This window comes from Pygoscelis adeliae, unplaced genomic scaffold (assembly GCF_000699105.1).
Source record: "Pygoscelis adeliae isolate BGI_AS28 unplaced genomic scaffold, ASM69910v1 Scaffold108, whole genome shotgun sequence".
NCBI lineage: Eukaryota > Metazoa > Chordata > Aves > Sphenisciformes > Spheniscidae > Pygoscelis > Pygoscelis adeliae.
The window spans coordinates 8,261,217-8,272,976 of record NW_008825498.1 but is presented as its reverse complement, the minus strand read 5'-3'; the positions used below and the strand labels follow the sequence as shown (position 1 = coordinate 8,272,976).

Sequence of the window (11,760 nt, the reverse complement as noted above, 5' to 3'; positions counted from 1 at the left end):
GGATTCTGGAGTACAGGCAGGGCTGCAGTGCAAACGCAGCTCCCAGGCCAAACCCTGCTCCCATCACAGTCCTTCTGCGTTCAGCGATGCCAGGCGGAGGCCCTAGCCCGTGGCGACCCCGTGGCAAGGGCCTCTCGTGTGTTCAGGGAGCATGTACTGGAGAGGCTAATCAGTTCTGCAAACTGTTCCAACAAGCCCTTCTAGGGCAACCTAGATTTACTGTCACGCTACTGTGGTCAGGGCGCATCTCTGTCAAACTGCATTTGCTACAGGGCTGCATTAGCTTTTCCTTTGCTTTTCCTTCGTACGGAGGAGTCGGAGGATGCGTTCATTTTTTGTTAGTTCTGCTGGCAGTTCATTTGCCTGGAACAAAAAACAGCTTGGGGTTAGCAGAAATGAACGAGTATTTCCAAAACATGGCTTCAAAGCATTAAACTCTAAAGAAGATGGTACTGGGCATTATAATAACGTGCTTATTCCAGTCTTGTCTCCACCACTGTTGGAGATATGTTAAGAAGTCACCTTTCCACGCAGTGTGCAAGTCTCACTCAAGTCTCCAAAATCCCAGCGTGGGATTTGAGTGGTCACCTTATTTTGTGCTGACTGTCCAGGCCAAATGGTATCCCTTGGGCTTCCTATGCTTCTGCCGCAAAATTAGAAGAGAACGTAGCTGCTGATTTTTTGGGGGAGGCAGGACTTTAAGTACCAAAGTCCATAAAAATCCAAGGAAAGACTTCAATTGCTATGAAATAGTCAGTGCTATTCTGTAGGATTGGTAATAATAGAACATCAGAGTTTGGTCTTCTGTATTTATTGAATACAATTTTGGTAACATAAAGTATTTATAAAGAAGCTACTTCTGAAAATCAGTAATTCTGTTCTGCAAATGTACTCTGTTGTGTCAAATTGCAAGTTATTTAAAAAGAAAATCAGTAGGAGAGGTTATAGCCACAGACTTTCTTATACTGAACACCCTCCTGCTGCAAATCACTGTCAGTGGCAGAAAAATCTTGCACATTGTTTGGACGATAGTAGCAAACCAAAATGCTTATTAACACGACCTACTGTATGCGAGGCATTAACTCTGCTGCCATCAAGTGGAATGATACAGAAATAACAGGCATAGATTTTATATTAAATGACCAAAACATTTAGAAGGTATATGCTGGATAACTTGTATTACAAACTTTCATTCACCCAATCACAAACCAGAAGTAAATACCAGACCACCTATTCATAGTTTAACAAACCCAGCTAGATATCAAATACTAGTGGCAAACAGTTCATAAACACAACTCAGAGGAAGACATTTTCATGGAAATTATCAAACATGTAATGTTAAAACACTTTACAGAATAAAAGCAAGACAAGTTTTCTGCAGAAAAGTTGCTGCCATAAAATGAGTGTGAAACTATTTCAATAAACTAACAGATTTATAGTAATATATGGGAAAGACGCATGTAATTTGAGGTATTTTTTGCATTAGCAATATGCTGAAACGAAAGGCACCCAGATATATGTTTCTCTTGCTGCTGAAATATCTTCCTTGCACATTTCTCACATTAGACACAAATACAACTTATGACTTATCAAAACAGTGACCGACTACTGTTTCCCTAAAATGCAACCTAGCTAGCCCATGACTAGCTATAGTTAACAATTTAATCTGTGGTGCTCGAGTGAGTACATGGTTCGGTTATTCTCAGATTGATGTAACTTCATGAGTACCGGCATCACCAGCAGCACTGCTTAGCACCCTTATAGACACTTGTATATGGAAACGAATGGACCGAATGGTGGTGCTTCAGGAGAGGATCAAGAAGCAACCATGGACCGACACAGAAATGTGGACTGCCACCGCCGCCATGGCATGCACGGCTCCACTGCTCGGTGCTCCCCACCTGCTCCTCGCCTGGGACGGTGTGCCAGGACGTACCTTGTTCCTCAGGCACGGGTCCGCTCCTGCTTCGAGGAGCAGCGCCACTGTCCTCGCGTTGCCACTCAGGACGGCTGCGTGGAGAGCAGAGGTCCCATTCTAGAAAATACCAGTGGAGATGTTTGTACCGTGCATGGCAAGCAATCAAAAGGCAGTGAAACACAAATGTTTGCAAAGAACAAGCCTACAAACAAGAAAGAAGTAACACGGAAGAGGTCATCAAAGGTACAGGGTCTGATTTAGACAGGGTGCTGGCAGGCTAGTGGGCTATGAAGGAGGAGATTTTAAATGCTTTAATAAAAATGACAGTCAAGTTCCCTTTACCACAGCAGTATTTCCTTTTTAAAATTACCCTTGTCAATAGATTAGAGGTGAAATGAACACAGCACTTGCTTCTGCTTGGCAAAACCAGCCATTAGCAAGTGAAACAGAAGCACAAGCAGTAATGGAAACCATCTGTGCATTTATCTTCTTTCTCTCATGATTAATGATCTCAATGTCAGACAGCTGAACGGTGATTTTTTTATGGCTGGCCTTTTGTTTGTGGCTGCAAACTGACAGTTCAAATAAGTGTGGAAGCTATTTCATACTTGTGACTAACAACTAAGTTAATGCCACCTGGATTTTCAAGTACATCAAAATTGCAAATTAGTTGCATGCACAGAAGCTATCAAAGTATGTGATTTATAGACACATAAAATTAGATCAGCTATTAAAAAGCAGCTTCCAAATATCTGTTGTGTTTCAAGTCACTTTTTGAATTCAGAGGAAAACAAAATCAAGTAGAGAATCTGCTCACAACAGATCTCTCAGGATACTATTTTGCTGACTAAATGCAACAGAGGGCAGGATATAACGCTAAAAACTGCACTGTCGAGAGCAATCCATTTCCTGTAGAAATAAAATCAGATGACGAAAAGCAGGAGAATTCCTTCTACGGCACAATGTGCTTCCTCATTCCAAAAAACAAATCCACAATTTCGTTTGAAAAGATTCATTTGTGTGTGGCATTAAAGGCTAAATAAGATAATTTCATTTTTCTCTTCACTTTTTTGAGCTCAAGTTCCTTATTGTCTTCCACTGGCATAGTCATAAACATCAGGTCTTTCATCAGACCCCTTGCCCTCTTGAGTTTCTGCCTAAAAATCTGTGTGTTTCACTACTAACCTTCAGCAGGCCAAGCGTGGGAGAGAATTTCAGCAACTCTTCTATCACATTGTTGTACCCTTTAATGGCAGCCTTCAGTAAAGCAGTCGTACCATCCTTTAAAACACAGAGGAAGGTCAGTTCAGTTGTTACCAATACTTTACCTGTGTTCCCCTCAGCTGGAGGGAAACGCCAGCTCTCCCCAACACCTCTGAGAGGAGGGTCTCCTGTGCTCATTGTCTTTGAGGAGGCACCTCCACAGCATATGCTGCTGGTTTTAGGGCATCTGGAGGATTGTTCCTCTGGCAGGTGAAAACTTCAGGGTAAAATGAACTAGTGACACCATATATCGTCTTTGTCTCTCATTTATATGGACATTTCCAGTCCCTTATTCCAGGAGGTCCCTCCAGGAAGCTGTCCGAGACACAACAGGAAAAAGGGAGCCCATGGTGGGACTTTGCAGCCTGGCAAACAAGATGGACTCTGGGGACACCGGGCCTCCATTCAGGCAGACTTGCAGCCTCAGAAAAAGCTAGGAGGTGTTAAGCTGCAGACAGAGCTCCAGAAGAAGTGCTACTCACGTCCCGCGCGGCGTCTCGCTCAGCTCCCCGGAGCAGCATTACTCGCACCACTTCACTGTGACCCATCTGCGATGCAATCCACAAGGGAGCCGTCCCATCCTGCAAACAAAATAAGACTGCTGAAGGTTTCACTTTGAGGCCCTGTGCTCCCTGGTATTTTACCACCCAAGTCTGCCTACTGCAATGGATGTACTTCAATTTCTCAGTTAAATCCTGCATCACAGATAGACGGGGGGGTAGATTTAGACTAGATAGAAGGAAGAAATTTTTTACACTGAGGGTGGTGAAACACTGGAACAGGTTTCCCAGAGAGGTGGTGGATGCCCCATCCCTGGAAACATTCAAGGTCAGGTTGGACGGGGCTCTGAGCAACCTGATGTAGTTGAAGATGTCCCTGCCCACGGCAGGGGGGTTGGACTAGATGACCTTTAGAGCTCCCTTCCAACCCAAACTATTCTATGATTCTATATGCAGAGTCGCTTCCAAAAGCACACGGGAGCTCAGTGTATCAAGTCAGAACCACTCCAATTGTGGAGTAGAGCCACCCTTAGCTGCTTTCTCTTGCATAGTTGGCCTGAAATGTGCATTGCTGTGCGAACAGTTAAAGCCCTCTTTGGCTTACCAGTCATGCCTAAAATACATAGGGAAGTTTGAAATGTAAAGGCCAAAGGTATCCTGTGTACTTTGAACTCTAGGTGGCTAGACATGACAGAAGATACAGGTAAATCTCAGCATGCATGGGCAGATTCTGCAGCTGGGTCTCGTTACATATGGAGTGGAAGTTGTTTATAGAAGCTAAGGAGCAATGCAAGATGATCACCAACTTTTAATGCTAAATTACATTATCCACCCTTAGGGAATCTGGTAAAAACATCTTGCCTTACAGTGATGGTAAGTATTTGTCCTGGTTTCGGCAGGGATAGAGTTAATTTCCTTCCTAGTAGCTGGTACAGTGCTGTGTTTTGGATTTAGGACAAGAACAAAGTTGATAACACACCGATGTTTTAGTTGTTGCTAGGTAGTGCTTACACTAGTCAAGGACTTTTCAGCTTCCCATGCTCTACTGACTGAGAAGGCCGGAGGTGCACAAGAAGCTGGGAGGGGGCACAGCCAGGACAGCTGACCCAAACTGGCCAAAGGGACATTCCATACCATGTGACGTCATGCTCAGTACATAAACTGGGGGAAGCTGGCCAGGGGGGCCGCTGCTCGGGGACTGGCTGGGCATCAGTCAGTGGGTGGTGAGCAACTGCATCATGCATCACTTGCTTTGTGTATTATTATTATTATTACACTATTATTATTATTGTTATTATTATTTTATTTCCATTATTAAACTGTTTTTATCTCAACCCACAAGTTTTTCTCACTTCTACTCTTCCAATTCTCTCCCCCATCCCACTGGGGCGGCGGGGGGGAGGAGTGAGTGAGCAGCTGTGGGGTACTTAGTTGCCGACTGAGGTTAAACCACAACAGTATTTCACAAATTTTATCTTCAAGCACTTCGCTAGAAAACAAGGCAATTATCGATAATCCATCGTGAAACAATCTGGTTTGGAAAAATTGTCCTGTGCAATCATTATTTGAGCAGAAAACCTCAGAAAATAAAATGCACATTCAGAATAAGCTAAACTTTGTGATGGATTTCCATCCCAAAGGCAAAGGTGAGTTGAAGAACTAGAAGTATTTCTCGCCGCAATTAGAATTTAGTTTTATGTCTTTTCCTCCTTTTGCTTCTAAATGGCCTGATTCTCCAGACTACAGGGGGACCCCAGTGGTTATGTGGTGCCAAATTGATTCTTGTGGGCCTTTAACAATAGGTTTTGCCTGTTTAATGCCTGGACTTTAACATGAAAGTGAGGCCTCTCATAGTAGGGTGCCTGCTTCTGCCTTCGGCGCTTGCCAGTTCCCCTCGCCACCCTCAGCAGCCTGAAGGCTTGGCAGGAAAAAGGAAGACAAAAGATACTGGGGCTTCCAAAAGAGCCTTAATGAGAAGTTTCAGAAGAAAACAACTTTTTACTTTAAATAAGATGTTTCCACCTTGATCAAAGAAGCAATCTCTCTCCTCAGTGCCAACTGAAGATTCATATGACTTGCTCGTGGAATCCAAAAAAGAATTTGCTGAACCAGTTCTCTGCTTTCTATGGGCTAGCGACTTAATCCTTTGGAAGAAACAGAAAAGTTATTTCTTCCTTTGATATAATATTCTGGGCTTCCCTTTTTCTGATTCTGAGAAAGAGTAAGTGCACATCCTGAGATCTTCAGTCTTCTCAAATGGTGAGGAACAGGATCTTTGCCCACTCTTGTATCATTTCTCTATAAATTAACTCATTGAAATTAGTGACTGACCTCATTCTAGTTTATAGCCTGTTAATACAATAAGTGTTCTTTGTGATTCAAAAATAACAAAGGCTGTCTTGTACACAGCATATGTGATGTTAGCGTGATGGCAAAAACTGTCCCTCTCCAATTTACGGTGTTTTCCCCACCATTAAGCTGACACCTCGTATTTTTTCTAATCTCCCCCCACCAGAGGGCTCTAGAAAATAGCAATAGGGATGCTAAAAAAGCCTATAAAACTTGGAAAATATCTGAGAGCAGCCTACACAATCTGCATGAAGATCCAATGCTGTGCAAATCCATGCTTCTATTTACACAAGAAATGCATGCACAAGCACCGCACGGGGAACATAGCAGCTTTCTTTTACTCACAATGAAGTTTGTAAGAACAACTCTTGTTTTCAGGTATAAATGAAAAGGAGCAGAAGGAAATACAAGTGTTGGGTAACATCATTATTACTGTTAACTGTCCTTAATAGTATTGCTGTTCGAGATCATCCTCAGTATCTCAGTTATAGGCTAGAGGCAAAATTGCTTTGTGAGAAAGAGTGACTGTCTTGGAGGACTTCGCCTGAAGAGAAGAAAGATAATGAAGCTGATGGTGGGCTCACGTTGACTATTGTCAGCTTCTCTCTCTGAAGCAAACAGCATCTAACAGGCAGGTTTATGCAAACACGTATAATATTTATATGGAGTAGATGAGATTTCTGTCCATTTTCATGTTGGTGTACAGTGCAGAGATACTGCATTGTACTAAGGGACCACATGAGCACTCCTGTGTAAACAGGTATTAGGGCTTGGAGATGAGTCAGGAACAAAGTGAGAACAGGGAAAGACGCAGTTCAAAAACTACTTTCCTTCCCTTGTCCCTCTGCCCACCCAGCAGACTGCAGACCATTACATACCTAGAAAAACGTTAAATACCCTATATGTTTTTAAGCTGTGCTTATTTCCGTATTTGATTACAAGCTAATATATATGGACTGCAACTTGTTACATCCAGCAGCCAGCAGTTCCAAACATACTCTGACCGAAATTTCTGATGCTCTTTCTCTTACCCATTAACTGGGTTAGGGTGGGAGGTGAAATACCCCTTGAATTCCCAATAAGGACTTCCAGGAACAGACAGCACCTACTCTCAGGCTACTCAGTGTCATCTCCTCCACTGTTCTGCCCATCAGCCCACTCACATCACTACACCAGCTGAATTCTTGCTAATAACAAAGTGCTTGCTTGTCTGAAGTCTACAGTCTATATAGGTTTACAGGCTTACATATATGTGTAATTGCATATCATGCATTAAGAAAAAAACATTAATTTTCAGAGTATTTTGAATCTGCTTAGCCAGTCAGACTAAAGCCTGCTGGGACACAGGCTGCCAAAACCATGTAAAATTCATTGGCAAATGATCTCGCTTTGTTTTCGAGTTGGAGAAGCAAAGAAACATCTCCCACACCAGGCTTCAGACACTGCCCCCAGCTCTGTCTAGACAAAAAGACGGCAAAAGAATTCCTACCCGGCTCCACAATGTCAGAAAGAACAGAAGGTGGCTAAAAACCAAGAGAAATGACATTGCCAGGGAATAAATGCGCCAGGAAGCTTCGCTGTTCAGTCTTGTGAGAGCTGAGCTGAAGAGCCTGCACGTAGACAGCCAGCACCATCCGAGGCGCTCTACGGTGTCAGGAGCACCTCCGTGGGACTGGGAGATGGGGCACGAGACCGAAGTGGAGCTGGTACCCACTGCAGCAGCAGGAGGAGACATACGGGGCAGATACATATGCTCAGGCAGATGAATTAAGCCCCCAAAGCGGGTTCTCTACCTCTTAATTCACAAGGTAGAGAGGAAAACCTGGACACCATGAGGAAGGAGAAGCATGAACTCACACCTGGCACAGCTGTGGCCAGCCCTGTATTCGATGATACGTTGCTTAGAAAAGTTTCCTACAGCAGTGAGAGCAATGTAGTTTGTAACTGACAGTGAGAGCCATCTGGCATCGAAACTGTCCCATCTAGAGCTACATTCCTCATGACCAACATGCCACCTTCGAACAAAGTACAAATTTGTTTGTTAGTAAGAAAGAGTCTGAAGTCCATCCAACCATTACTTTACTAATTAAACAGTAAAAATTTTCCATTTGTTAAGGAAATGTTTCAGGTTACAGTGGGCCCAAATACAAATGCCATGGACTTATCCAGGCATAATCTTAGCAGGGATCGGAGGTACCCTGAAGCAAAGTAAGCCTGTATTGCCGGAGATGAAACAGAGCCAGGAGGAATGTTCGCGCAGAGTCAAGTCTTTGCCTCAACTAAGATTTAAAAATGCCTCATGAAACACTGTGTTGTAGAAATTGGATTAGAGAGCTAAAAAAATATTGTCAGAAAGAATTAGCTGGGGCATTATAATTATGGTTAGCAGAATGCAGTTTCTATGGCAACATTGTGGAGCTAAATCTAAGGATCCCCAACTTTATTTTGACCGACTCAAAAGGCATTAATGCATACCTTGGTCTACCCTACATTGATCTTTTAGACTGCATTAATTAACAGCTTTTAACAACATTTCTTAATCTTGATCTTGGGAGACAGTGTGGAGGTAGCCTAGGAGCAACTAAAGCATCAGTCCAGAGAGTAGCTGCCAGCACAGCTCTGGTGCTGGAGAGGTGGGGGAAGAGAGAGCAGGAAAATGACTTCAGTTTGGGCACATAAAATGCTGATCCAGTTTCCTTACACTACAGGAGTAGCAGGGAGGCTATGCAGGCCTACAGATGCAGCAGAAGTCATATAGATCAACCTCTTGCTGCCAGGCTACGATTTGTCAGGCTTTTTGGTGTAGATGAAAGGAAATACTGAAAATACCTGGCAAAGCTTGTCACATGCCACGTTGTCCACTGTTATTAGAGTTTTCACATTCATTTGCTCCTGTCTGCTGATTTTTTACTTGCTGCAGTCAGTGATCACAGCCACCTGGCAGCCATACATGACTGATTGCAAGGACAAGACCTTATGCCATCAATTTAAAATGTGCAGTGAAGACCCAGGACAGCTACCTTGCCTGCAGGGTTTCAGCAGACCACAGGGGAGGCTCTCTCAAAGCAGGCAAAGAGTCCTGGGAAGCCCTGTCTCTAACCAGACATTTCTAGGTGCTGGGAGTAAAGCTAGCCATGCAACTCCCACATCTGGAGTTACATACTCAAAGCAGCATGTAAATGTGCTGTTTAAGCACCGATTTTAGAGTCAAGAAACAGCTAAGCAATTAAGAAATCCTTTTTTGGAAACCAAGAGAGCTTTTATATATGTCTCTGTACATCATGTACGCCCGCATATCCCTCAGTTAGTTTAACACCTAGGAAATGTCTCTAATCCAGTGTTAATTTTTCATAACTGTAAAATTTAGTAATTAGACCCCAGCTCTTCTCTGAAGTGTTGAGCTTACCTGCCGTGGCTGGTTAACCTTTGCTCCTGAAGAAAGCAGCAATCGGATGACATCCAGATAGCCTCCTTGTGCTGCCAGGAAAATTGCAGAAGCTCCATCCTAAGAACAAACACATCCAGCTTACACTGTGTTGAAATGATGCCATTTTTTCCATACAAAACCAAATCAAACTGAATCAAGTTCTCCTTCTTAAGCCATTATGCAGTGTAACATTTTCATTCAGCATGCACAAGTACTGACTGCCATCATATACCAAACTGAGCATTAAATCCCGGGTCTGGAATACTAAGAGTCTAGTTCATCGAAGTGTTGACCTACATAACAAGAAATCCATTCCTATACAGCAAAATAGATTTATTTGGGTTCATCTAGCTTTTATATGTTCATGCAGAAGTGTTCTGCTACATAGACACACATGGTGAAAACATGTTCAAGTACTTTGCAGAACTGGAGACTCCAGCATTGAAGTCTGCCCTTTAGGCTGAAGGAGTAAGCACTGTGCCATACTGCTGTGCCACCCCAGCAACTACCATGCCGCTGCTCTGGCACGTCTTGTAGAAGAGACTTCACCTGTAATATAATAATGTAAAAGTAGCACATGCAAGACAGAGTATCTCATAGCCCTATCAGAAACCAGCATTTTCATGCAAAAGGCATGTGAAAGAAATTAACAAATAAGGGATTTTTTTTCCTCAACATGTCTTTCATGTGCAGATGTTCTCAGCATTTGGCTTCACAAAAGCTTTTTCCTTAGGAAAAAAATTTAAAAGTCATATTTCATTAAGTTTTTTTGATGAAAAAATTTCAAATAGCATTAGGATCCATCCAACCAACTGGAAGTGGAAACCTGCACTGAGGGTGGGACAGGTGTTTACCCATCCTATATCCACAGCGCTCAGCACAGAGCATGCTAGGGCAAGTTTTCCCAGGAGGTGAGACTCTCTTAGCTTAAATAGAGACATGAATGAACCCCTTCACCGCATCTCAGATGTACAAGTACACATCTTCCAACCAATTTATGCATATGCTTACTACAAAATACAGGGCATTTTAGTGGAAGCCTGTTGTTGACCTTGTTGGCATATCACTACGTTGGGACCGAATGCTGTTGTCTGCCAAGAGACACTGCTTAGCTACTCCTCTTCCTGCAAAACTCAGCACAGACTTAGTGAAGCATGAGCTGAATATAGTGCCCCAGGGACTGAATTTAGAATGTTTGACCTTGATTTCAAGACAAATGTCCTGGTAAAGAAGAGAGGTGTCTGCTAGCACTACAAATGCATACCCCTGGGCCCTCTGAGGGGCTGTTTTCTCTGGTTGCTATGCGAGTACATGAAATAGGGTGATGGTATCAGGTCCTTTGCAGGTTTCCTCCAGAGACAGGGGTAGTGAGAACACTTCCATTTAGAAAGTAAACAAGGTTGTGTGATCGTATAAGAGATCTTTATTATAGCACCAATCAAGATGGAGAACCTTGGGTTCCCTATCATCCAACCATTTTAAAAATTAATTATTAGTTTTTTGTACTTGATTTGAATTGATGCTGTAATGAGAAAGCTGTTTTGAGGCTGTAAGATGCTTCTGCAAGAAATACTGCTAAGTTAGGGTATTCTCTTGCCTTCTCCTCTACCCCTCATGTGAGTCAATTTAAGATTAAAACATCTATCTTGATGGGTTTGGGAGGACTACCCAAACGCATGCTCGAAATCCTGCTCATTTGGCCGCCTGCCAGTGAAACTGCCAGCCAGATACCACTTTGCAAAAGCAGCCTGGTGATGTCCCACAAAAGGAGCCAGGCTAATGCTCATTTTCAAGAGATTGTGTTCTTATTTTATTAAGCAGCTGTTTCTGACTGGTTTTGCCCAATGGCTGTGAGCAATAAAAATATGTCTCTAAATCCAATTGCAAATATTGCTCATTTCCAGGAGAGACAACAAGGAAGTTATTTTACTGCCTTCACTTCTAGGCGAGTGTCTGCAGGTGTGGTAGCATGGCTATTTTTAAACCGAGTGGTAACCCCTGGGATTACCATGCAGAGGTATGAATCACTGCCCTCAGATTAGAAAGGCAATTGCTATTTGCACAGCAGTGAGGGTGGAACACCCTTCTTTATAAACATGGGGTGAGGGCAGCACAGAGGTGGGAATCCCCTGTGCGACCAGTGCATAGTCCCCAGTGCACCGGTGGCTTCTGCGGTCACCAGCCCTTGGCTCCCACGCACGCTTGTAGGAGCTGAGAGTGCAACAGCATCCTGCAGATCCAAAGCCCATGGAAACGGCTGAAAAAAATCGTATACCCCTGGGGAACAACTTCCACTTTGTCAG

The 11,760-nt window shown here is 43.3% G+C and overlaps 1 protein-coding gene across 1 annotated transcript in view; it reads right to left on the bottom strand.

Annotated features, from left to right (window-relative positions):
* Window positions 1–279: 279 nt before the first annotated feature.
* Window positions 280–11,760, bottom strand: part of ANKRD29 (ankyrin repeat domain 29) — a 50,295-nt gene continuing 38,814 nt past the window's right edge. Inside the window, exons 6-10 of the mRNA XM_009331489.1 lie at window positions 9,437–9,535; window positions 3,664–3,762; window positions 3,104–3,199; window positions 1,937–2,035; window positions 280–363 (exon numbers count right to left, since the gene is read on the bottom strand). Coding sequence (XP_009329764.1) covers window positions 280–363; window positions 1,937–2,035; window positions 3,104–3,199; window positions 3,664–3,762; window positions 9,437–9,535 — 477 coding nt within the window. The remainder of the gene's footprint in view (window positions 364–1,936; window positions 2,036–3,103; window positions 3,200–3,663; window positions 3,763–9,436; window positions 9,536–11,760) is intronic.